This window comes from Fringilla coelebs (genome assembly GCF_963513975.1).
Source record: "Fringilla coelebs genome assembly, chromosome: 20".
NCBI classification, from domain to species: domain Eukaryota; kingdom Metazoa; phylum Chordata; class Aves; order Passeriformes; family Fringillidae; genus Fringilla; species Fringilla coelebs.
In genome coordinates, this window is record NC_140046.1 from 2,190,076 (window position 1) to 2,217,409 (window position 27,334).

Here is a 27,334-nt window from a genome sequence, read left to right on the forward strand (position 1 = left end):
TTAGGACCTCGGGGCAAGCTCTTCAATAGCCAGTTTTTATTTTCTGCCAGCATTTTAATCACTCTTGGGCTTAAAGTGGATGACCAACATAATGCCTCTATGTTTAATAGAACAGTTCATATCTTGAAGGCCAGTTAACTGAATTCAGGGATCTGTCATCTGCCCAACATTAGTCTTTTCTGTTTCCTGTCTATTTATGAAGATAGCTCTGCACTCCAGCCAGCTCTCAAAGAAGAGCAACTCTTTCTTTCTCTTTCCTTTTTTTTTTTCCTTTTTATTTTTTTTTCCCCCTCTGAATTTCTCCAGAGCTTTGCCATCTCTTTTAGTGATCCCTTAAAGGAGCCGGGCGGGTGCTGCAGGTGGGGCGGGCAGGGCAGGGACAGATGGGAGAGTCAGATCTCCCAGTGAAACGGGATGGTGGAGGGGAAAAGTGGTACCTAAACCTCGTGCACCTCCTTGGGATTCACATCCAGGGATGTGTGAGCAGGGAAAGCAGGAACACAGGGAGGAAATGGGGGTTTGAAAGAGCTGGTATTAGGGTCAGGCTGCGCTCAGGAGAACCAGAGACTGCAGAACGTGTGGCCACATTCCAGGGGTGGTTTGGTGTTGTTTGGACACTCTGGATGGGCTCATCCTGGCACCTCCCCAGCAAACATGGATTGCCAGGATGAGCCCATCCAGAGTGTCCAAACAACACCAAACCACCCCTGGAATGTGGCCACACGTTCTGCAGTCTCTGGTTCTCCTGAGCGCAGCCTGACCCCCACACCAGCTCTTTCAAACTCCATCTCCTCTCTGTGTTCCTGCTTTCCCTGCTCATACATCCCTGGATGTGGATCCCAAGGAGGTGCACGAGGTTTAGGTACCACTTTTCCCCTCCACCATCCCGTTTCACTGGGAGATGTGACTCCAGGTGGAGGAGCTCAGTGTTGGATGTTCTGAGGGAACAGACCCTGGTGTGCCCACAGGGAGATCCTCGTGCAGAGGAGGCCCAAAGCAGAGGTGGAGTTCAGGTTTGAAGCCATTTATTGAATGGCAGGGAGCACACAGGAGGTTTTGCTGGCTCAGAAGGAGCTGCTGTAGGAGTTGGAATTTGTAGTTGCACCCAGCAGTGTCCTGCCCCTCCTGTCCTCCCTGGGCATCACACACGAGCTTGATGGGGTGTCAGGGTGGTGACAAGGCAAGGTGACATTTCAAACAGCAGCACTACAGTGCAAACTGCACTTTTCTAACAAAGACACAAGGGCTGGAACAGATGTTCCCTCAAAAATTTGGTTTAGGTCGCTCTGTGAGTGCTAATTGTGCCCTTTCTGGGGAAAGGACTTCAACCACCAGGCAGCTTCACAGTGAGCACCAACTGGTCATTAACTGGGGATGGTTTCTGACTGAGTTAAAGCTGGGCAGAGCTGACACCAGCAGCCCAAAGGAGAAGGGAAAATTATTCATATCCCATTACTCACTAGGATGTGTTGCACATTAAAATTAATTCCTAGTAAGCTGAAATTCAGGGTTAGTTTGCCAGAAGTGAAACAACTTGTGGCACAGATGAGGATATTTCAGTCATAATCATCTGATGCCTTTGTTGTCTTTATTTGTCTGAAATCAACAGAATCCAGCTTGTTTTCCAGGCTGCTCCTTGTGCAGATGCAGGAGCAGAGTGGCTCAGCAGGGCTGGGGATCCAGGAGAGGTTAACATATTCAGCAGCATCAAGCAGAGCTTTTCATTCACGTTCAAATGGAGCTGTGTGGGTGGCTCCACAATGTGGGAAACTCTTTTCATTGAAGAATCTGAATATTTTGTAAGGAAGTGAATAGTTGCAAATAATCTTTTCTGTAACACTGAAATAAAGAACAAATGAGCTATTCTCAGAACATACTGAAGCGTTACTGTCCTCAGTGACTTAACAGAGCTATACAGAAAAAAATATTCCAAACTTGACAGATTCATATCCTAATCTCCTGCTCCTTCATCAGGAGACTCTGTGGTTTGTGTAGCTGATACTGGTTAAAGCAGGAGTTAAAAGGATACATTTGCTCCAGCACTGCCTTTTGAGGAATGCAACTCAATTTCTTAAATTATAAATGTCAGCTAGAACTCCCGTAGTCAACATGGGGCCCTCTGGGCTGAGTACATCCCCAAAACACCCAGCAGCTCGTGTGGGTCAGAATTTTGGCTCCTGCCAGGCCACTGAGGAGACTTTGGGGCTTCCTGTGAATATGTCAGAGCTGCCCAGGGCAGTGGTGGAGTCCCCGTCCCAGCAGGGCTTGGAGGGATGTGTGGATGTGGCACTTGGGGTTCCTGCTGGCTTTGGCAGTGGAACAGTTGGGCTTGATGATCTTAGAGGGCTTTTCCAGCCTCAGGGATTCTCTGCTGGAATGTAACAGTGACATTTTGCTCTCATTGTTTTACTGAGGTGAAGGGTTTGAAGGACAGGGCCAGATTTTGGGAGTCCCCAGCTGAACATGCCCATCCCTGCTTTCCTGCCTTCCCACCCATGCTGCCAGCAGTGATGCTGCAGGGCTGAGCTGGGATTTCCCTGCACACAGAAAGCACTGCAGGAATTCAGGGCAGCTGCCACAGCCCCCTGTGCTCTGTGTTCCCAAATAATGAAACTTCAGCAAGTGCAGGGGATCTCCACGGCAGGGCTGAGTAGGTCAGCATCAGCCTCCACTAAACATGATTAACTTTATCCATCTCCTGGTGCATTTCTTTCCAATCCACTCCAGTCCTTGATTTAATTTTCCTTTTATGTAAACTCCCAAGATTTAGCTTCATCAGAATGATTGCAGGGATTCCCTGCTCGTGGCTGGCTGCTCCCTGATCCCTGCAGGGCTTTCCTACCAACCCCTCCAGTCTGGTGCTGTGGGGGCAAAACTGCAGGGCATGGAAGAGCTGGGCTGGAAAAGTTGCTCAGGGAGGAAATCTCGTTGGAATCCTGCTTGGGAAAACGAGCAGCAGGTCTGGGGAGGAGAGGAGCAAACCCTGGGACTCAGGTCAGGATCTCTGCTGGGATCCTGGGGGAGGTTTGTGCCCGTTCTCCTGAGCATCCTGTGGATTTGTGATCAGTAGATACTCTTTTTCTTTTTATTTTTAATAATTAAAGATCAGTTTTGAAATAATTTTTAACAGATTTTGTACAATCTGCAGTGCCCTTGTTCTGAATTACCCCTTTTGCCTGTGCCCAGAAATGTATCATGTCCTCCACAAGCTTTTAGTTGTTTTTACCTTTTCTAACAAGTTCAAAACTCAGCCACAATCGTTTTCAAGCTTTAGGAGGTTAATATTGTATAGACCATTTTAACCACCATTTTAAACTTGTTTTATCACCAAAAAAAGAATGGAAAAAAAAAAAAGACTTCTGGCTTTTTCCACAATATTAGATCTATCATATCAGAGTCCTTTATTGAATATTTTATTGACCGTCTGCTTGCCCTGTGCTAACCTGCCTGACATCCAAAGTTTCTCCCTCTCTGGAGAGGCCACGTCAGTTCCCATTAAGCAGCTGAGCATGAATTTTCCCTTCTTATTTCCTGTGGATAAACTCCATCCCAGCAGGAGAACCTGGGCCCTGGTGCATCCCAGGGACAGCAGCAGCTGGGGCTGGGTTTGAGGTGGCCTTGCCAGGGGTGGGCACCACACAAGATCTTCCCTTTGGGGCTGGCATCAGCATTTTGGAGAATTTTGCTTTCCACAAATGTAAAGGTATTGAAGAGGAAAATTTTTTTCCCCTGGCAAGTGAATGACTTCTCTTAGAAGCAAAGCTTGAAGCAAAAGGGAAGAGGAAAATGCATCTTGTGCTTGGATTAGGCAGCCTGTCCAGGAGCAGGGGGGATGGTGTCCTGAGCTGTTGCAGTTTTAATTGCATCAGTTAATTTCCCAAATTTTTAAATGTTATTAATATTTAATTTTACTTTCTGCACACCTTCCTGAGCTGTTGCAGTTTTAATTGCCGACGTTAATTTCCCAATTTTTTTATTGTTACTAACATTTAATTTTGCTTTCTGCACACCTTCCTTTTTAAATGACATAATATTTAAATTCTGTGTTTTCTGTTTTCCTAGAAAACCAGGTGTCACTGAGGGGTTTGATGGCCATGCAAACCCTCTGCTTGCAGAGTGTGCTCTGGCTGGGCATCCTGGAGAGCTCTGTGCTGAGCCTGCTGCCCTCTCCATAACATGCCCCTGGTTTTTTGCTGTGCTGTGTGACATTTACTAAATAGTTTTAATATGAAATAGGTATAAATCTTTCATAATTCCTCAGCTGACATGGTTGAAATAATGGACAGTGTCATTATGTGCAACAGTTGTTTGACAGACATTGTGGCGTCTCTGAGCAAAGCATCCAGGGCAGGGGAAAAGAAAATTTTCCTCCAAGCCATAAAATACTTCAGATCACCTTTCCTGGTGTATTATTTTGTTGTTGTTGTTGTTGTTTTTTTTTAACAGAATCTCAAAAAATTTAGAAAATTTGTTTTCTTTCAAGGAATAAGAATGTGCACAGGAGCTCAGAGTAAAACTCTACCTGAGCTTTGCTGTGCTTGGAAAGCTCTCAGAAAATAAAAAGCAAATTGGAAGCACAGATTGTTAGATTGTGTTTCTAAGGGTATTTTCACTGTGGTGGAGTTGGAGGGGTGAACAAAGTTGGTTCAAATTTTATCTCTGGGACTGCAGTGTGTTGGCAGCAACGTGTGTCTAACTCAAAATGCAACAAGAAATGGAGGAAATTTGATTTTTTATTGTGATTATGGAGGTGAGGAAGGGTGCAATTCTTGGGACATGTAAGGCAGCTTTGGGTTTTTAGTGCCTTTCTGTTCCAAACTTGGTGTCAGATGTTGTAACTTAATTTATTTTCCCATTAGCTTTTCCTAATGATACTAAAACTTCCTTTAAAAGCTTTCCTAATTAATGATCTTCTTGCTCCCAAACAAAAACTATATTGTCTTTGAGAAGTGCCTGAGTATTTTAAAAACAACAGGCTGTTGGTAGGTTTTATTGCCTCATGAATTTAGGGTCAACACACCTATTATTTGCCAGAGTTAATTTGTGCTGGGTTATTGACTGTTGGCTTGTTGGGGATATCTGACTCTTGTAAAAGTTACACTCATCTCAAATGCTTGTAATTTTATTCTTGGGGCTCTGGTGCCACAATATTTAGCTAATAAAAGGAGGGGAGCAGTGGTACAAAGGCAGGTATTTAACATCAGGCTGGTGAGAGTGAGGCAATGAGGCTGTCATTACTCTTTGTATTCCCTCTCCCTAACACTGAGTGGTTTTAATTTTCTTTTAGATAAGGAAAGGGGTAAAGACAACTTTGTTAAAATCATAAGACACCTAAAAAAGTACAAGGTACTTAGTTTTAGGATTTGTAGGTTTTTAAGCAGACTTTTCAGGCTCTGTCTGAGCTCAGGGCTTGTCCAGGAGGAAGTTTGGCCACTTGCAAAGGGCTCAGTGGCACTGAAATAACCAAGTCCCTGCCAAAAAGATGGGGGAGCTTAATTTGATGTAGAACTTGTGTGTCAAGGTGCAAATATCCCCCTTGGACACTCCAAACTGGAAGCACAACAGCTAGTAAAGCTGGCAGTTGGTTTAAAAATCCCCTAAGAAACCATCCCTTTTGTGTCTACAATTCAGAATTCAACTGGGGAATTGCTCCTTCTGGTGTTCCAAGTGTCTGCTTCCATCCCAAAGCTGAGCCATGTGTCCTTGTGGGGTCTGTAAGGCATCAAATGCACAGTGCCCAGCCCAAAGGCTCTGCTGTGCCTTGCTCTCCCAACTGCAGTGGATAAAAAGTTCCTCAGCAGATTCCAAATTAGCACCAGGAAGTCATGACCTGTAATGTGTGAGCTGGAAAATATCCCTTTATTCTGCAGGGTGCACTGGGCAATCACATGTTCCTGTGTAGGAAATTCAGGAGTGCTGAGCTTGGTCCTGTTATCCCAGTGTGTTTGCCCAATCCCCTCTTTTTTTTTTAATGCCTAAATATGTTACTGTTCCTTTGCTTCATTCTGGGCTGACAGAAACAATTCAGAAATATTCCTGAGCTGCTGGATGTCTGCAGATGCAGGGTGCACCTGCCAGGAGCTGCTTCTGGGACCTTGGCACAGTCCCTTCCTTTGAAAGTGGAGGGTTATCCTGAGCCCTAACCCCAGCACTGCTGAGCAGCTGGCAGTCTAAGTCTGTGCTTGATTCCCAGCAAGCTCTGCCTTTTGGCTCTCTGCAGTGGAAATTAATTGCATAAAAAGGGGGAAGCATCTGAGACTGGTTGAAGTCAAGTTGAGGAGTTTCCCTGCCTGCCACAGGCACCCTGAGGAAGCACCTAAGGAGCTGAAGCATCCCTGCTTGTCCTACATCCTGATCTCTGCTATGGTTGCTTCATAAAAAACCATCCCAATCCTTCCTGAGTAATTTTTGCTGGTTTACAGTGTGTGTATAACTTTCAAAACCAAAAGCTGGCTCTGTTTGTTTTCTCACGAAATTGTAGCCAGAGCACTGAATTCATAGCTGAGCTGTGACTCAGTGGCTACTGCATTATAAATAACTCCTCACCTTGGCCCTGGTTCTCCAGCCATTACTCACTGTGAGTAGCCCTTACCAGCACAGAGTAGCAGAGTAGTAGATGATCCTGCTGTCATTACTCTCAGTTTTAGCACATGAGGAGCTCTGTTTTCAAACAAGGAGCTTTGCTCAAGAAGTGGCAAGTTTTCCTACCTGCTAAAACTACACTTGCAGAAATTATCCCAGGGAATTAGTACTGAAAATAAATAAAAAATTACAGCAGGGAAAAGTGGGGAGAAACTCTAGCCTGGGGTATTTGGAAGAGTGAAAGGCTCAAAGTGGTGCTGTGTTTTTTCCTGGGGCTCTGTCAGGAGCTCAGGAGCACTGCTGGCAGGGGCATCACCTCACCCTGCTGCCTTCCCCTCACCATCCCTCTGCTTGGCTTTCAAAGTGTAAATTAACTTAAAGGTTCAAAGCTTTTGGGAAAGATTCCAAGCTGAGGTCATCTTCCCTGGGTGGTTTATTGGCTGCCCTGTGTTTGCCCACATCTCTGGTGTTTGCCAGCTGAGGGAGTTTATGAAATTTTGATGCAGGAATTAGGTTGTTGCTCATCTTGTACCTTCTTGCTCATATTATTGACAGTACCACTGAACTGCTTGAGGCAGATAGTATCTCAGTGATCACTGTGCTATTCCAGCTCTCCACTGCTGACAACATCAGAAGTGTTTTAACAGGGTTTTAATGGGCAGCCTCTGCAGCTCCTTGGAGGGTTGCAAATAGCTGCTGTGAAAAACCTTTTCTGCAGCTCTGAGCTGACATGCCCTCCTTTCCTTGCCTTCCTTGCCTTCCCCATCCAGCTGCTGCCTGTCTCTGTGGCTGCAGCTCCTGATGTGGGCCAGGCCTTGTGCAAGTGCCTGCATCTTTCAGGGGAGCTGTGGAGAGGAGCAGCAGAGCTGTGAAACCTCTGGGCAGGGCAGGGACCCCAAAGTGCCACCTCAGCCCCTCCCTGCAGCTCCCCCAAACAGCAGCACACCCATGACAGCACACAGCTTTCCCCTTGCTTTGTTACTCACAACGTGTTTTTCGTGATACCCCAGAGCAAGATTTAACAATTCTGAAGCAAACAACCTTTAATTTTCAGCAGAAAACAGAATAGGATGGAATAAATCCCCCCTTTGCTCAGGACAAAGCCTTGGTTTGATGGCAGCAGTTTCTAGCTGAGTGGTTGCCTTGCTCTGCTTGTTACCAGAAATGAGGCTTGGAGAACAGCTTTCTTTGCACTATGGAAAAGCTTTCTCCTCCCTATTTTGCTTAATATAACTATAATGTGCCCTTTATCACACTTCAACTGGAGTCATCCCAGTTTGGAAATAGTGCAGAAATACCCATGGGAAAAAGCACGAGAAATGTACATTATAAAAAACACACAGGCCGAGCTCAAAAGATCCACTGACATGTAAATTTAATTAAAAAATTATAGGTTTTCAATGAGGGCTTGTGTCTTCAATTTACCAGTTTCCATGACTTCTCCAGCAAAAGTGTTTCTTTTCTGCATTCTTGGTGGAAAACACGCTGAGGGCTATTACAGTCTCCAAGAAGAGTCTCTATTCTGTGTCACAGGGAAAAAATAAAATTACCCAAAATATGTACACTTGAAATAAGTAAGAAAAATATCCACTTTCCTGTTTTGTGTTATTTCTATCCTCTAACAGAAGTTAAACTTTCCAGTAACCAGCAGTGCATGAAAAAGCATGTCCTAACTGTGTGAATAAGCTTCCTTTGGATTGCATGTGCAAATTTGAGGGTATTTTTGTTCTTTCCATGAGAGATGTGTGAGATTGGATAGAATAGTGGTGAGTGGGTGAGCAGAAGAGCTGATGGCCAAAGGTAAAGGCTTATGATATAAAATGTCACTATTCAAAGAGGACTCTAGCTTCAAGAAGGGAATCCCAAGGGGTGTCCAAAACCCAGAGATTCTCCTCAATGTCCACAGCCTCTGAGGGAAAATAAAGCTGGAATCTCTTGGCTGCTCCAACTTAAAAGGAAAATCCAAAGGTCTTTGGAATTCAGGATTAAATGCTTTTCTTAACTCTATTCTTCCATCCCCTCTTCTCTAGCAAAGCCCTGTGCAGGCTGAACCTCTCAGATATCAGGATGTATAGAAGCTACTTCTGCTTAATACCCATTATTTCAGTTTGTAATGCAGTAAAGGCAGTGGCTTTTGTGGTGCTTTCTTAAGTCCAAATCTTTAGTTTAAGAGAGAGGAAAAACCCCTTGTCTCTGGAATTTCAGCCCCTCAGTAAAGAAATTGAGATGTTCAGAGCAGAGCTGTGACTTTCACACTTTCTGCCTCCGAGCTTGTGGGTTCTGCTGCAAGTTGCAGCACTGAAAACCACTGTGGTTTTTGTTTCTCTAACTTAATTAATAAAAACAATTCATCAGTAGCTGATGCCTTTCAGAGTGGTTTTTCCCTGAGTCAGCTTACTGTGGAAGAGGTTCATTATAAATTACAATGAGCAAAACAAAAAGAAATAAGCAGAGTAAAGCTTCTGACCTGGTGGGCTTCTCTTAGGAGAGTTTATTTGAGGAACCCTGTAGCCAAAATGCTGCATTCTCATTTATAGACATCATTCCATGTCTAAAATGAAAAAAAAAGAGTTGAAATGAGCAAGAGCAGAAGGGACAAGGGAAGGAAAGGAGCCAGTGCTGCTTTAGACTTATTTTTATGCAGATTGTTTGTCACCTGTGCTGGTTCAGTGCCTGCTTTGAAGTTAGTCTGGCATTAGTGTTGTGCCTTAGGCAAGGTTGTTTGCTGCCTCTCTGTCCATGTTATTTCACTTGCTTTTATGTTCACTTCTATCTCATAGATTTGCTCTGCCAATTTGGATGTAATTGTATGAAACTCTGCTTTTGGTTTTATCCTGGAGCTCTTGCTCACACCAGCCACCCTTTACCTGCAGAAAGGCACTTGGTGGATGAAAGGCATTGGATTGGCCTGGTCATTCCTGAATTTCCCATAAACAAAAATTAATATTTCTAATCTTGCTTCTTAACACATTCTAAACATGATCTAAACCAAATAAAAGTCAGAGGGTCAGAGACACATTCATTCAGAAGGGGGAAGCTGATGTACTCATGCCTCTGATGTTGGATCCATGGTCCTAGAGGTCTTTCCCAACCTAAGTGATCCCAAGGCTCGTCTGGATGCACAAAGTGGTTCCAGAAGATGTGTGAGGATCTGCCTGTCCTGTAGGTTTGGTCTGTGCAGGATCAGTACAGACACTTAAGGGATGAATTCATCACTCCAGCTGTTTCTTGAACATCATGGAACAGAACCCAGCCTGCATTTGCACAGGTTATGTCACTGCTGAATCCTCCCTGTCTCCTTTCCTTTATTCCCAAATAAGTTTTTATCCCACCTGTCTGGGGATAGGCAAGGTGCTGCACAGCCAAAGGGCACTTCCTTACTTCAGGGCTGAGGAGTTCCCTTAAAAATAGACCCTATGTGTAACTCTGGGTTCAATCACCCAAAATAATGGCTGAAATTTGCTTATGCTGCCCATGGAGAAAATATAAACTGCAAATTAAAGAGGGAAAATAAAATGTCTGTTGTGCTTCCCTGAGGTTCCCAGGTCCAGGGCACAGGATCCATCACCCCAGGTGCCCAGGCCAAGACCACAGTGACAGACTGAGACTCTGGGTCATGCTTTGTAACATCCATTTGCATTTATGGCCAGATTCTGAAGGGTGTGAAATGTATAAAATATCTGTTGAAGTGATGAGTTTGAATCTCCCAGTCACTCCACCTTTCAGTGTTTTCATGACGATGTGCTTAGGTGGGAACAAATTGAGCTTGTAGGGAAGTTTAGGGAAGAGAAAATTTAGGATGCCCTGAGCTTCTTCAGATGGATGTGGCAGCAGGAGAGGCAGGACTGGAGCTTTCCTTACCAGGTATTTATCTACAAACCTGGGCCAGGCAGGTACAAAAGAGAGGTATCAGTGAGCAGCTGGTGGCTGTGGCAGAGGTGAGGGTGTCCCTGCTTGTGGCTGTGACCATCCCAAACCTCTGCCATGGCTCTGTGTTCTCTGTGGCAGAGATGAGGCTGCTCATCCTGCAGACATTTCAGTCACATGCTGCAGAGCGTTGGAGGCAAATTTTGTTTAAGCAGCTGTCGGATGGAAGCTCTCAAAGCTCAGTTTTGTTCCTGGAGCTCTCAGAATATTCCTCATGGGTTCCTGGGGCTGCAAGCAGTCATGTGTGGCAAAGCCACACCGCCAGGCCCTTGTGCTCTGGAATTCAGAGGGAAATGAGGATCCTGTCCCTTCATTTACTTCCATTGCTGCCTCTTCCTTTATTTCTGTGCGCTGAGGTCTCACAGGTGTGGAACTGGGCAGCTCCTTCCCAAAGTACAATACAAAATATTTACCTTGTGCCACTTCTGAGCCTGCATCCTCAGTGACAGAATTGATTCAGTTGGTGCTGCTGCACTTTTAATGTTCCCTTTTATGTTCATGTTTGTTCCAACAGAGTGACCACTAGCACAGACGACTTGAACTTGTATCACCCGCAAACTGACAACGCTGGAGCCACCAGTTTGTCATTATCCCTCCTAGTGTATCTGATTTAATTTTGCAACACTGGATTAATTCTTAAAATTGCAGTGCTTTTTGCTCGTTAATGGTCAGTAAATGATTCGGGGTGGGGGGGGAGGGTTGGTGGGGGAATGGAATTCATCAGTTTTGCAGTCGTTTTAATTCTTCTCGTTTTAAGTTGTTCTATAAATATGTCTTTATGGATGTAGTTTTACTAGCTTAAAAACATCTAATTGAAAACAGTTGCTTAAATCTCTTTGGATCAAGGAGGCAGTAATAAGCAAAGAGAGTATCTTATCCCTGCAATCCAGAAACGCTTAGTGACTGGTATACTCAGTGCATGTGTAATCAGCTTCTTGTTTCATCTAAAAACCTTAGCTCTTTTGGTGTGATTTAGTACTTCCCCAGCAGCATGGTTTCCCTTGTCTGTAAGATTATCAACGAGTGAAACAAAATATATAAACCAAAAATGGCCTGAGAGACAGAAGTGTTCCAAGACCTCTGTGGTTGATCCGTGCCCTCTCGTCGTGGGGCTGGCGCTTTGCAGCACATCCCGGCCTTGATTTGAGTCTTGTAACTGAACATTTTGCTGTACATTATGTAATGTTATTCTTCTCACTTAACCTTTGCATCAGGCAGGACTGATCTCTGCTATTTTGTAATGCCCCCCAGCAGATGAAGCCTCTCTTAGAGGAGATCAGCCTGGGCTTTAGCCCACTGCTGCTGCTCGGGAGTCCCAAACCACAGAGCTCCCAGGGATGAGAGCTGGGATGTGCCTCTGCTTCCTGAGGGACTGCCTGGGGCAAAGGGGGTTTTGCTGCCTTTTGGGGTTGGGACCTTGTCTGCTGTTTGTTTGATGTCAGAAGCGTGGGTGCTCTCAGGCTGATGGGATGTAATGACTGCAGGTCCCCGTGCACAGAGTGGGGATGCTTGGATGCTGTGAATGCTCTAAATGATGTTGTTAATACATTTAAACAAAAATTACTGATGACCACTCTGCCTGCTGGCCTGTTTTTTCAAAGCTCCTACCTGCGTCCCTCTGGTTGGAAATGTGGTCCCACTTTCCAGAGGGATCCTCAGAAGGTGCCCCAGCAAACCTCAGAAGTCTGTAAATGATCTGGGGCTCTCTTCCAAGCAAGGAAGGCAGGGAAAGAAAACCAGTCTGTGCTGGGGGAGAGGGAAGGAGAAACCACAAGTGTTTCTTCATGCAAGTGGGAAGTAAAACAGGTTAAATTACGTGAGATTTAGTTATTTGGGTTTTTTTTTAACATCTGTGTTATTCATCTGAATTGGACTGTCCACATGGTTCATTGTAATGTCTCATTAGGAGCTGTAATTAATGGAGGTGGTAATTTCATAAATTGCAAGCCCACTTTTAATAAGATTTCATGTATCTTATTCCTTAAACAGGCAAACTGGGCCATGGACTTCACTCAGAAAGTTGTGTCATTTTCCTTTTTGATTTATTTTCTTTAGAAATGTCAAATAATTTCACACAAATATATCAATCCGAAGGATTCAAGATCAGCAATGTGGCAGCACCACAGGACTAAGGAGCCCACACTTGTACAGCATCTGATTCCTTGTCCAGGGTTAAAACTCAGAGTTCAACCCCTGAAAATTCTTTTTCCAAGTCTTTGTGATAAGCAAGCAGCACTTCACACAAGGCCTTTGTTGGAAATCACCCGTGGTTTGGGGCTTTAAGAAATGCCTGAGTGTGTTCTGCCCATCTAAAAGCCATCCATTACAAAAAATAATCAGACATCCTTTTTTTTTTTTCTTGTACATTTGTGTCATTCTGCGAATCAGAGGCATTTTGTGTGCTAAGGGCAATGTGCTTTGCTTTTGGAATTCCTGAGTTTCACTGAAACCCTGGGGCATAGTTTGTTCAGGAGACCTGAGGTGACCTGTGGATGGGAGCTGCTGTGTCCCTTTGCTGCTTAGCAAGATCATTTTAAAGAGAAAGTGAAATGCAGTGTCCAGATAGAATGTGATAATATCATCACCCAAAGAGAAAAGCAGTATTTTTATTTTAGGTGACCCATTGAAAGCACGTTCCTCTAAGATGGACAGTTTCCTCACTTGGAAAAGACAAATCTCGGGTGGAAAAAAAAAATTGGTAACTTTCCTGAACCCAGAAATCCTTCTGCAAGCAGGACTGGGGCTGAAGAGTTCCTGTGGGGGTTTGGATTCTGTGTTGCTGCTTTGGCTGCTGAGCTCTCTGCAGGCAGGGAAAGGTGTAGGAGAAAGGAATATCTGAAAGGAATATCTGCTTTGGCTATAGGATAATGTGCTGTCCTGTTTGGGGACCAGCTTTTCCATTCTTTTGGACTTAAAAACTTTGTTTTTCCCCAAAATCTCAGTGACAACCCTGACAGTCTGAAAAATAATGAGGAGGGACCTGTTGATTGTTCTCATTTCCCATGGAAAGCAGGAAATGTGTTTGAGCTCCTGAGCTGCTGTCCCACCCTTTAATTCACCTTAAAATTAATTAAGAAACTTTATTGCCATTGTCTTGGATTTGTTTCTAAATTCTAAATGTTTGATCTTCCCTCAGGGGAGGAGTGAATCTGTCTCCCTGTGGATGGGGTGTGGTGAGAACCCTCTGCACCCCAAAATTCTGCCCACCCAGGGCAGCACATCCCATTCTGAGGTGCAGAACAAAGTTCTTGGGAATTTGGGGGGTTTGCTTCCATGTTTCCAGAGGGAAAGGAGCCACTGCCTGTTCCTGGCTGGGGCCATTCCCAGTCCCCTCCCTGGCTCTGGGCTGGGGAGGGGGCTCAGCCACTCTGTTTTCACAGCCTGAGCACAGATGGAATTTCACTGCTCTATCTGGAAGCTTCTCCTCCTCCTCCTCCTCCCCCAGTCCTGCCATAGGTGCTGGTCTTTTGAACCAAGACAAATTCCACTGGAAGTGTTGGAAAGTTCAGTTCCATTTCCAGGGGTTTTTAATGATTCCTCCCTTTTCTTGCAGGGTGGGTTAGGAACGTGTTAAAGGCGGTGGTAAAGTCATTTACGAAGGGCAGCTGGAGTTCAAAAGGTTCAAATATACAAGTTCAGCTCCAGCATCCTTTGGATCTTCACACCTCAGTGTCCCAACAGAGAAACTGGATACTGAGTTTTTACAGGTTTTACTGTAAAAACTGAGCCCTCCAGAACTTTCAGTAACTAATGGATTTTGCAGGAGTGATTTGACTACCCTGGATGTCCATTAGCTGCTTTGCTTTGATGTCTTTGCTGGAAACCTAAATGGCTTTTACTTGCACTTTTCTTTTTTTCACCAGTTCTATGTTTGCAGGAGATGGCTTTTGTATCACAGTAGCCAGTAGGGAAAAAAGTGATGTACTCAAAAATTGGAGGAGCATTTAATCACAGAATGCCTAACTAGAATTTAAACTGTGTGTTCTCAGGAAAGTCCCATCTGCAGCTCACCAATCCCGAGCTGACTACATTCTGATTCTTGAATTCATCATTTTCTGGGTGGCTGTGGGGGGGTTAAAATGGAATCCTCAGGAGCTACATTGCATTGAATCTATATTTCTCTCTTTTCCTCTCCTGTCCTGCTTTATTACTGGCAGTGGGGTTTGAAATACCCTGAAAACTCTTGTGTTCTCTAATATGGGGATGATTGATAAAAATACCTTTCTACCTCATGAGAGGTTTAAGAAAGTTTCCTCTTGTATTTATTGGGCTGCCAGACACTTGGCATCATTAATTTCATGTAATATACTGTTGCTATTAGAGGTGCACCCCTTTGTTGGGCAACTCTTAAAAAAAAAAATCTAGCTGATTTAAAAGAATTTTTCATCATTATGTTCTTCATGTGCCCCTTACACCGAGTTTGTCTATTTTCCATCCCCAGTCAGAATTCACTTTGTACACTGATATTAAGAGCAAACTTACTCTGTGTTGGAAAATAATAGAGAATAAGGGGAAAACCTAGAAAAATCCTGATTTTCAGGAATATGTAACAATCCTGGCTATATTGCACGTGGCAGAACTGGCTGGCACAAGAGCAGAGGAATGATCCAACCCCTTCCATTTGGAGGAGGGGGCATGGGATGGGCTGGGGGTGTTCTCCCTGTCAGACAGGTCCTCAGGAGGAAGGAGGTGTTGGAGCTGCTGTGGTTCCCCACACAAGGGTTTTATTTTGTGGTGGAAAATCTAATCTTTCCTAGACCATTTCTCTGGGGTCTGAGTCTGAAGTCTGCTTTATATTGGGAGATTGGCATGAAATCCACAGCACTTAAGAGGATAAAGGCCTTTGTCTCCAAAATGTACATTTTTTTTGGAACTGTAAAGGCAGTGGAACAAGAAATGGTTTTAAGTATATAATGTTAAGATTCAACCTTGTAATCCTTTCTCACGTAAAAATATGTTATAGATCAATTTTATCAATTCCTGTATTTTTTCCATGTGTTTGAGAGCATTCACTTTAAAAAAAAAAAAAAAAAGGAACCTTCCACATTTAACTAAAAATTGAAGAATTAAAATTTAAGTTAATTACAGCCTATAAGGACCTACTGTCACTAACCAGAGTGGCATCTTCTGGTTCCTCTGTAGGCACCATTTGATTTCTGGGAGAAGCATGGGAGACTTTCAAAGTTAATTCAATAAAATGCCATTTCTCTTATTGCCTTTCTTCTTTGTATGGTCACTTTAAAGGAGCCCAGAGCCTGTTTGTGCATGAGGACATTGGGCAGCTCCTCAGCTTCAAGGTGAATTAAATAATATTTTGAGAGCTGTTGTGCTGTAAATAACCTGCAGTGTTTGGAGCCTTCCTCTGCTTCCTTGAAATATTCCAGGAATATAAGAAATAGAAGAAATCATGGGAAGAGAACAGGGCAGGCTGAGGAGGGAAAGGCTGAGGGTGGGGAGGGTGGGAGGAGGTGGCTCTGCCTGGGTGTGTGTGCAGGTCTCAGTCTGCAGGCAGAGGGACAAAAGGGACAAAATCAAGAGAAGGAGTTTGAAGGAAATAAAAGGAGAAGACTTGTTCAGTAAGTACATTAGAAATGATCTCAGGTAAATAGATGGAAACAAGAGCAGACCCCTGACTAATGTCAGTTCTTGTGGCACCACTGACTTAAATCAGTTTACATGAGCTCAGCCTCGGGCCAGACTGGCTCAGATAAAGTTTTTAACCTGAGCTTCCAACTTCCTTCCTTAGTATACTTAAATGTTATGTTTTCAACTTCACAGATTAATGTGCAACAAAACCAGAATTGCCACAGGTGCTCACATGGAGAGAAAAGTGACAAAATAGGTCAGATGTCTGATGAGCTTTGGTGTCAAACTGGATCCCGTGGGTTGGTTGGGATATTGGGAAGAATTCTTGGTGCTGGACAGGGCTGGGAGCACCTGGGGCAGTGGAAGGTGTCCCTGCCATGGCAGGGGTGGCACTGGGTGGGCTTTAGTGTCCCTTCCAACCCAAATTATTCTGGGATTCTCTGTGTCTGTTTTTCCAAAAAGCCACTCTCATGGCTTCCCAAGAAGAACCACAGCCTGTGACGTTTTACAGGGGAGTTTGCTCCCAAAATTCCTCACACACACACACACACACACACACACACACACACAAGTATTTCTTCTGTTTGCACTCAGCTCTGGGCAAGGCAGCACCAGCTTTGTGCCTGGCCCTTGTGCTTTGTGCAGCTCAGGTCCTTGACCAGGAAACAGAAATAAGGATTTTCTCTTCTTAAATGCCTCATTTTGGCAGTTGGCTTGTTGGCCACTGTTTCAGTTCCATTCAGATGTCAAATCCAGAGCAAAGCATGGGCAGTGTGGGATGCATTCTTGGTCAGGGAGCAGCAAAGGGCTTTGGCCATCCCTCCTGCAGCACTTTTAAGGCACCTCCTGGAGTCAGGCTGGAGTGCTTTTAAAGTGAGCCAGCATCACTTGGATGTGGCTGAGGTGCAGCAATTTGGGAATTGCTCCCAGCTGGTGGAGAAATGATTTCCAAGCGAGCTGGGTGGCTCTTTAACCATTCTTCCCAGTAGAAATAAGCTAAAATATATAGAAATTGTTGCTTTGACAAATAATCTAACCAGCCACTCAACTTGCTTTATGTATTGAATGTAGTTGCTTGACAGTTATTATTATTTTCTAATGATATTAAGTTATAAATTATTAACAAGTGTTTAATTTCAGTCCAAACAGACCCAACAAAAGGGATTTGTGCAGTTATGAATTGCAGCAAAACACAAAATTGTTGAGCTTTTAGTAAACGCAAACTTGGAGACCCTGGTTATTTCTCCCTCTTTCAACAGCCAGTCATGAAACTTTCTTGCCCTTTTCACCTTTAAACTTCATTTGAACTTGGAAAGAAGACTTGTGAATTGTGGAGGGGGGAGGAAAAAAAAAAAGAAAAAAAAGAAAAGAAGAAGGGTGGGGGCTGGGGGGAGAGGAGCTCTGATTCTGTGTTACCGTAACAGTAATTCTGGCACAATAATCCTCCTCTTGTGCATGAGTGTCTGCTACTGCTGCAGGGTAATCAGCTCACATGACATGCCTGGAGGCTAATGCTGGCCTGGGCTTTCTTTCTCTCTTTCTATTTTTTTTTTTTTTTGAAAGTCCATATTTAAACAAAGGCTGATTATCCAAACAAGAATTTGGACTGCATCAGCTGGACCAGTTAAATTATAGTTAGTAAAACTTGGCACCTCCAGAGCTTGGAATGTTACAATTACAGCTGGATCCTCGTTTGGTAGGAGCCCTACAAAGTAATAAAAGTGGAGATTTTTATCTTCACAGGACATAGCTTAACTCTTTGAATGCAGAGTGCCAGATGCTGCAGCCAGTGCTCAGGCACAGAGCTGCTGGCCAGGACGTGGATGAGCAGTTGTGTCCCCCTGGCAGCACAGGGTGGCTGCTGTGGCACTTGCAGGGATGTTCATTATCCAGGATTCCTCTGAGATAAGGACAAAAACACCAGCAGCAACTCGTTCTTCACCTCCCTTGTCTTCCTGTTGTCTTTTTGTTGTGGTTTTGTTTGGATTTCTCTTTTTTTTTGTGTGTGTGTTTCCTGTTGCTGTGAAAGAGGTTTGTGTCCTTGAAGGATCTGGGTGATCCCTGGAATTGCTGTGATTTTCATCCCTCTGGAAAACTGGCCTGAAATCCTGGTGGAGTGCTCCAGGGTGGGCAGGAGGCAGGGGATGAGAGGCAGAAGTTGGGTTTTGTTTTAGCAAACTGCTGTTGACCATTCCAGGCTTGTTTTCCCTCCTTTCCTACGGGGAGGGCTTGGCTTTGATTAGTCACTTGCAAAGCTGAACTTTGGCTTTCTGGTTGTGTAATAAATAGCTCTGGTTGCCAGTCAGAAAATGAAAGTTCTTCTCCTAAAATTAAACCAAGAGCCCTTATCATTAGCCTAGAACAAATCAATGCCTTTGCATTAATTTCCATGGAGTGGGGCCAGCTGACAGCTCTCCCTGATGGAGCTCTGTGCATGGATTTATCTCAGCTTCTGTTTTAAGGAAGTGTTTGTTGTTTGTGCTTTCTGAAAACCTGAGTGAGGAATAAGGATTGAAATTGGAGCAGTCAGGGCTATCCAGAGTGTTTGCAAGAGCCCACCTGCTGGATAATGTTTAGCAGGCTGCACCTGGAGTTTTATCTCTGGTCTTCTTCACACAGAATACAAGTTCCCATTTCCTAAAGCGTGGAGAAGTTGATTTCCTCTCTCGTGGCAGTTTCACCGTGTCCCCATGTACTTTTGTCAGGGACAGATAATAAGGATAACAGGATTGCTGCAGCCAGGATGCCATGGCAGCTGGGAGAGCAGGGAGCAGGGTTTCTCTCCAGGGAAGGACAGGGCTTTTCTTGCTTTGAACACCAAGAAGTTAAAGATTTTTCATCAAGATAAACGTGCAGGTCCATAAGGTACAGCTCGCTCTGGGAGGAGTGGTACCAACTGGAAGTAAGAAAGACCTAAGGAAAAATTGCTGGTTAATGTTTACTCCTTAATTATTGTTTTAATGGAGTGGCTTTCCAACGTGACCTTCCCAGTGCTGGCTGCTTTGGAAGGGGGGATTTGGGCACCCTGGGCTCCAGGAGCTCTTGGCCTTGGATCCAACACTCAGCATTTCCCATGCTCGTGGCTCAAGGGAGAACTTCTGCCCCAGGAATTAACCAGGACATTGGGCAACTTTGGGCCACTTCCCATAAAACTCCTGACTTTCTGCTGGGGACCATGGGGCCTGCAGGAGGAGGAACCCAAACCTGCAGTGAGGGCGAATATTTGGATTTTTTTGAGGTTTCCTGCCGTGTGCCTGGGAGGCCATCAAGAGTTTCTTTCCCAGTTTTGGGGAGAAATTTGGTTCTTGCTCTGTGTTCCAGTCCTTTGCTCTCTGCTCACTTCTCAGCCAGCACTGAGGAGCAGCAGGATGCCCCCATGAGTCTTTCCCATGACAATATTTCATTTCAAGCACCAGCACTTGCTTTCTGTCTGTAAGAAATCCTCTGTTTATTCCATCTGCTCTCCTTGCTTGCTGTCTGTGTTGAACAGACCCATCTGAAGCCACAGTGGGATGGCTGAATGGGGCTTTGCTGGCTGAAGGAGCCCAGGTTCCAGCCTGGATCCAAGTGCATACCTGTGCATCCATCAAGGAAACATCCTTGGATTTAAACAGGAAAGGAATCCACAGGGTTGGGATTAATCAGAGAGGTGCTGACAGAAGGAATTTCAGATTTTAGATTCTCTTCAGACAGTTGGAATATGCTTCCAGCTGCCAGGGAGGAATCAACAGGGATGATCCATGGATAAATGGGAGCTGGATGTGCAGGACACAGTTCAGGCCAGCAGTTCAAATGCTAATTAGGAAACAGCCTTGGATTTTAGGTGGCCAATATTGTATTCAGAAATTATTCCCAATCTTATTTTTTCTCATCTGTGCCCTTAATTCATCTCCCCTTTTCCCCTCCTCCCCTCTTTGGTAGATTTACTCCTGGATCAGCAGGGAGGCAAGGAGAGGAAGCAGGGCAGGACCTGGGTGCCATTCCAGAGCTCTCTGGGAATTGCAATTCTCACCCTTTTATTTCATGGACTTATTGGGAATTAATATTCACTTTAACCTTAAAGCAGTTCAGATTAAATCACAGAGGACAAAAGAAGAAAGTTCCCAGTGAAGGAGTCAAAGTGAGAAGGGTCCTCAGTAAAATTTCACCAGGCACTCAGAGCAGTGCTTGGGAAAGGAAATGTATTTCTCATTGTGCATGAGGCGTGTTCAAAATACCCACTGTGTTAGGAAACAGAAAGAAAAGATTTTGAACTGTTTTCTCACTGAAATTGTTGCTACAGGAGCCACTCTTGATGCTCCAGATGCATTATAACAAGCAAAATTATTTTGGACTTTTTTATTCTTAAGTAATATTAGATGTAAAATATTTTCCGTGCAAGCACAAAAAACAGCTCAAAATTTGCATTTTTATCTGTGTTTTGATTTCTCAGGACTGGTGGAACACACAAAAATATTTGTAGCCCTCTGAGGGTAGCAGGGCTGCAAATGGTTTGGGAATTGTTTAAATCAGATTTCTCAGTACAGTCAGAGTTTTTGGTGAATGGAACAGCAGCCAAATTTGTTGGTTCTTGTGGGTTGATTGTTTGTTGTTTAAAGCTTAATTAAAGTAACTTTTGCTTTAAAAGGAGGAGGAAAACTCAAATTAAGTGTAGATATGTGTGATAACTCTGTAATGCAGCTTTTTTCTCACAAATTGTGCTTGGAATGGGGGTTTAGATAGATGGCCATAGCTGAAAATAACAATAAGGAAATTCTATTTATGCTACAAGTTAAGAATTCCCATCACCAGCAAATCCTAATTTACTACTTCATCTGATTTCTGATGGGAAAAATCTAATTGCTTTTGTACTGGAAATAAAGTTGATTGAACTCTGAGTTTTTCCAGTGCCTCTAAAGGTTATTTCCCAAGCAGTGTTCTTTTACAAACTGCAGTCCTTTTTCATTTATCTGCTTTTTTCAGCAGATGAACATTCACTATTATTATTCTATGTAGGGGAAGGGAGACTCTTAAATCTGATCTCTGGTAATGCATTGGTAGGTGGGACATTATTTGACTTCCAGAACTTCCCATGAAATCTCCTTTTAGAGATGTGATGGCAGAAACTCCCTAGAGATGAAGCTGTGTGATATAGGGAGCAGCTAAATTTAATTTTTGTGGGTGTCTTGGTTTCATACCAAGCTCTGCAATTTCTTTCTAGAAAGAGATACTTGAAACTCCTGCTGCCTATAGGAACTGTTCAATCAGTATTAACAGGCAACTTGTCAGGAGCACAATCCTTGGAAATACTTACTCTGGAGCTCCCTGGGCTTTAAATTGCAAATGTCAGTCATGAAAAACAGAGATTTCTTTTTTTAATTTTGTAAAGAATTACAGAATTTCTATTTAGTTTAGGAAGCTAAAAATGAAAAACAAAATTGGTTTTGCCTTTTGTTTTCATAGAATCAGAAACAATTCACTGACATTTATTCCTTTCAGTCATTTCTGTTGATGTAATAATTTCAGTTGACCTGAGTAGTACCTGCTGCTGAGAGGAGAGCTGATCACAGGCCAGCAGCTTTATCACTCACCACAGTCTGCCTTGACAAACTATTTAACATGATCAGTAAAACCCAGCTTTTCTTGTGAGATATCCAACTCTCTCTGGTTTTGGCAAATCCCATACTATTTGGAGCCTTGTGCTGCTGCAGGAAAGTTTTGCTTTGTTGAAAGGCTCAGAGCAAGGGTGGTGGTATCCCTCAAACTGGGATCAAACCTTCCAAACCTCAAAGATTTCCACCAAAAGCTGCACTTGAAAGCTTAGGTGGCTTTTCCTTCTCACAGAACTTGCTTTCCCATCACTGTGGCAAATTCCATTGAGGCCTTTTCCCCAGCAGGAATGGATCTGCCCTTGGAAAGGATTGCCATGAGGAATGCTGCTGGATTTTGTAGGCATCAGCACTGGGAAGGAGCACGTTGCTGAAAATGAGGCAAAACTGCCCAAATGGCTTTGGTTGGGTTTGCTTTACATGTGGAGGAATTACTTAATTGGCAGCATTATGTAACTGGAGAAACCAGTTGTTTTTGTAATTATGGGGAGCTTTGTGTCTGCCAAGAGACTTCCAATGCAGCAGGTTTAAACTGATCCAATTAGTAACGAAATTGGGGTAATTAACCTATCAGTTAATGAAATGTGTGCAGCACGCTGCCCTCAGTCCCTGCTTTGGGCTCGGGTTCTTGTCCTTACCCTGCTACAGAAAGCAGATTTAGCTCCATATAATCTATATTTAAAGCATTTAGAGCCATAGAATAATTGAGATTGGAAAATACTCCAAGATCTGGAGTTCAGGTGTTCCCCAGCACTGCCAAGGCCAACACTAACCCATGTCCCCAAGTGCCACATCCTCCAGGGCTGGGGACTCCACCACTGCCATGGGCAGCTGTGCCAAGGCTGGACAACCCTTGGTGTGAAGGAATTTTCCCAAATATCCAACCTAATCCTCCCTGGTGCAGCCTGAGGCCATTTCCTCTCATCCCACTGCTTGTTCCTTGGGAGGTGAGCCCCAAACCTCCTTACACTGAGCTGCAGAGTGAAGAGGTCCCCCCTGAGCATCCTTTTCTCCAGGCTGAGCCCCCCCAGCTCCCCTCCCCAGCTCTGTCCCCTCTGGGATGAGCTCTCAGTGCCAGGGGCTGGGCTGGGCTCTCCTCCTTGCTGGTTCCTGGGGTTCTCATGGCTCTGCACCCCGAGGTCGTGTGCAGTTGAGTTTTTGGAGGGATGATCCTCCAGGGAGGGATGGTTCCCATCACAGAGCCCAAAGATGAACTGGCACAGGGAAGAACTCAGCTATTTTTGATAACAGGGACTGTGATAAACACTGGACAGGGCTCCCCACAGTGGGGCTGGTTCAGTGCTCAGGGAATAATTCAGGAAGAGTCACCCAAGGCTGGTCCCAGTGCAGAAGTCACAGGAGGCTCCTCCAAGACAAGGAGCTCTCTGGATAAACTCCTGTGTGCAGCACTATGGAAAATTTTACTCAGCAGTTGCCTTCCCTTGAAGTTGATTAATACAAGATTTCAGTGTTCCCAGTCCATTAATCTTCACAAGCACATCTGCATACTGAAAAATGTTTTTAAAAACAACATTAAAAAAAAAAAATTACAGGCACTGATGATTTTGAAGATAAAAAGAACTTTAAAGAGTGACAATAAACTGCAGTTCACTTGCATGATGTGAATCCCAACCCAACGTGAGAGAGGGGCTTTGTCACTTCAAATATTTTAATTGAAAAAGAGGAAAACATTGAAAAGGGGTTGTTCTCCAGGCACTGGATGCAGTTCCCACTGTGAAATACTCTGGCCTGTGTTGCATCAAGTAATAGTGTCTTCAAAAAGGTATTAGGGAAGTGTTAGAGACATCACAGGAGGAGCTGGAGGTGAAGTTTGGGCTGTTGAGAAAGTTAATTACCCTGAAAAGAAATGAACAGTGGAGGTGTGTAAGAGCCAAGTGCCAGGAGAGCAGGATTTGGGATTTAGGAGTGGAGAGCAGGATTTGGGATTTAAAGCTGCAGAGCTGAGCCTGTTTTTCCCAGCACTTTTGTTGGTACAAACAGGGTAGCAGTGATGGCCACATGCCTGATGTTTCCTGAAATGCAGGATTTGAGGGGTTCCCTTCTGGAACTGCAGCTTAATGAACAACAAACCCCATGGGTAGTTTTATGACTGGATTTCTGTTTATTTTCCCAAGTACTTCTCTAGTAAGGAGATACCTGGAAAGGCTGCCAGGTAACTTGGTGATCATTTCCCATTTATCCCAGAAGCACTGAAAGCCCTTTTTGTGTGAGGCAGCGTCTGCTTCCAGGGGAGACAGCAAAACAAAACCTCCTGAACTCTGCTCAGCGCTTCCAGGGGGGAATTGCTTCGGGAGGAATCTGGGGCTTGCAGCTCAGGCAGGATCTTACCATGAACCAGCCTTCATTTGATGGGCTGGGACACTGCCAGGCTCCTTCTGCCAGCTCTGGGGACAGCTGTGACATCTCCAGGGCTGAATTCCTGCATCTCCTCCCAAGCCAAGCTCTTCCAGCAAGGCACAAGAGCAAACCAAGCATGAAAGAGCTCAAAGTCTGGAAAATTCGGTTTAGTCCTTATTTAGTTCAGATTTTTACTGAAAGTAACTGGATCCTAAGTTCATTTAAAGAACTAATTTTCTAGATCTGGGTGTTTTTATAGCGAGGGGATGTTGTAAAGGAGTTGTTTATAATGGAGTTTATCTCAGGCATGGAACTTTTTGCCAGCCTAGTATCAGGAACAGTCTGGAAAAGCCTTCCAGTGGTGGTAGCTTAAGGAAGGGGACCAGGGTGGGGGAGAAAACCTAATAAAAATAGCTGAGATCATTCAACAGTTATCAAGAAACAGATACTGCAATTTTATAACAGAGAGCACTAAAAGTATATGCACTCTTAAAAGGCAATTAAAATGTATACTCCAAAACTATAAAACATTTTCTTTTCATCTGGAACATTGAGGGCAGATTACAACACATTAATAACGTTTTGTTTACAGTTCAGTTTCTGATGGCTTCCAAATGCAGTCTGTGTAGATTAACCAGAAGGAGTCCAGTTCTCTTTTAAGAGAGCTTGTAAAGGAAAGCAATGTGGTAAGATTGTTATGAAAAGCTGGTGTATTTAGGAAATAGCACTTAGCAGGGTCTCTCTGAATGGCTGCCAGGTCAGGAAGCTGAAGTGCAAGGCTTGGCCCCGGTTCAGGCCCCCCAGTCCCGGCTCCTTGACCACACAGTACGTCAGGAGCAGGAGCCCCACCACGCCCCCGCCCTTGGCACCGGCATTTTCACATAACCCAGGGCTCCAGGGGGAGGGAGGCAGCTTATTAAAATAGAAATGGATAAATAAAACAGGCCTGGGAATGGAGCGGGGCTGCGGTCCCGCTGCCGAGGGCCCTCGTCCCGCTGCTCCTCCTCATCCTCATCCTCATCCTCATCCTCTGCCCTCCCCGGGCCTGTGCCAGCTGTGCCTCTCTCTGCAGGGGTCCCCAGGTCTGTGTGACACGGGGCAGGCAGTGACAGGGTGAGAGGGAATGGCCTGGAGCCGAGGGAGGGTGGGTTAGGAATTGTTCCCTGGCAGCCCTGGCACAGGTGCCCAGGGGAGCTGGGGCTGTCCCTGCATCCCTGGCAGTGCCCAGGGCCAGGCTGGAGCCCTGCAGCCACCCCTGCCAGCAAGCTCTGCATTTTGCTCTGCAGCTGCAAGCCTGTCAGGATGCTCAGCTGTAAAAAGAATTCGAGCTTGGTGCATGGTGATGAAGCCATCCCTGTGCCCGAGTTATCCCTCTGGGGCAGCCTGGGAAGGGGGGAGAGGCTGCCAGGGTCAGCAGGTGCCTGAGCTCCTCTCCTGCCCTCAGCATGGTTGAGCCACACAAGAACTTCTCCACATAATCCTACAAATTCTCATTCCCATCCCAAAGTGTTCCCTCCACACGCTGCCTTCCTGATTTTTGTGATCACAAGAATGGGGAAGGCAGCATTGGCCTGGGGTTAGTTTAGTTCATGGCATCATGACTTCTGCCACTCCTGGGGACTTGTTCATTTCTGTTCTCTATTGGGAAAAGGTCAAAGTGGGACACACTGCTGACCTAGCACAGGGTGTCCTTCTTCAGGATCTCTGCTGTCCACATTTCCCTTTTTCCCTGGCAGCCAGCTCTGTGTTAAGAAGAGTAATACAACAGAGAAACTTTATTTTTCTGCAGTTCTGCGATGGTGTATTTTATATTAAATGCAAAGGGAACACAATTGCTCTCCAGTCACTCCTTCATGAGAGCTGTCCTTTGGCTGGGCTTCATTTCCCTGTAGAAGTAAATGCTGATCATTTGTACAGGGCTCTCAAATTGATCCCCTGGTTAGAAAAATCTGCTTTTCACAGCCACTAAGTTCACCTCAAAAACATTTTTATAGAGAAATGGGGTGGATAAAGTGTGTGGTTCCATTCAGTGCTTGGGTTCCTAAAAACTCCTGCCTTTCCTTGGAAAGAGCCCTGGGTATTTGTAAGATGTTGTACATTAGCAACTCCTCCGTTTGATGGGAAAATCTAATAAATTGCTCTTACTCAGAACTGAGTAATTACACACAAAATTCAATGTGCATGTGAGGGAGGAACTTCAGCTCGTTCTTGGTTCCAGACAGTGCCTCATTAAGCCACCCTAATGCCTGGGATATGCAGCAGAAGGCTGGGAATGTTAACACTTCCATTCTCATCTCCATAAATGAGGATTTGAACACATAATTCCCTGAGATGAGTCTATACCTCTTGATTTTTATTTCTAAATCTATGCTGGACTGGCAGATGTTGGGGGATAGCTTTTAGCATTTTTTCATTTAGATTCTGATTAAAAGATACACTCGGGGTTTTTTTTCCCCTTAAAACCAGCAAAACTAATTATTCATGAGCACAAAAATCATCATCCCCCAGTAAGAGATGTCTCAGTTGAGGGTCAGCAGCAGATAACGTGAGGTCTGTATCAGCTGTGTCCCAGAATGGTGTTTCTGGATTTCATTATCTGCAGGAATGGAGGGGAGGAGAAAGTTCAGGAGCTGCTCCTGCCTCTGCTCCCACCCAGCCACGCTCAGAGCCCGAGTGCCAGGAGCCAGGGAATGTGGGTTTGCTCAGGGCATCATTCCCAGCAGCTGAAAAGCTGAGGAATGGGAAGGAACAGGGAAATAATTCTGGTTTTTAAGCTGCTCCAGGGTGACTGGATTCCCTCAGCTGTCCGTGCACTCCAAGACCTACTCCTGGAATAGCAGTTTTCCCGTAGTTATTATTCACATCCTGCCCAGTTCCTGGTTATTTGTCACCACACCTTCGTTACCATCAGGATGAAAACGTTCTCAGTTTCTTTGCTGTGCTCCTGCTTTGCTTCCTGATGTTGTGCAGCACCTGAAACCCTGAGCCTTTGGGCAGCTGGAGCAGCGGGGAGGGATCCAGACTCGTACCACTGTGCATTGTCTAAAACCCCTGACTCGGAGAAAAACAGTAGATCTGATTTCATTAGCTGAGAGATCATAATCCAATTATTTTGTTTTTAATTTCTCTTTCCTGAGCTCTTTTGCAGATGCTGCTTTCTGGCCCTTTGACAGAAGCCTTTCAGCCTTCCTTATGAAAATCCCAGATTGCAGCCTTCCGTGGGGGTATTTCTTGAGTTATAGAGTTAACCTGAGAAGGCAGAAAAAGAGCCTTATTACATTGCTACAAGCTGC

General features: G+C 44.7%; 1 protein-coding gene across 7 annotated transcripts in view; it reads left to right on the plus strand.

The window, feature by feature from the left end:
- BCAS3 (BCAS3 microtubule associated cell migration factor) overlaps window positions 1-27,334 on the plus strand; it is a 293,342-nt gene that overhangs the window by 183,126 nt on the left and 82,882 nt on the right. Inside the window, exon 24 of one of the 7 annotated variants that reach the window (XM_084218880.1) lies at window positions 11,024-11,175. The exons of the other annotated variants lie outside the window; for them this stretch is intronic. Within the exon in view, the coding sequence (XP_084075006.1) occupies window positions 11,024-11,028 (5 nt within the window). The 3' untranslated portion in view covers window positions 11,029-11,175. Of the gene's footprint in view, window positions 1-11,023; window positions 11,176-27,334 lie in introns of those variants that run through there. 7 annotated transcript variants of the gene reach the window in all.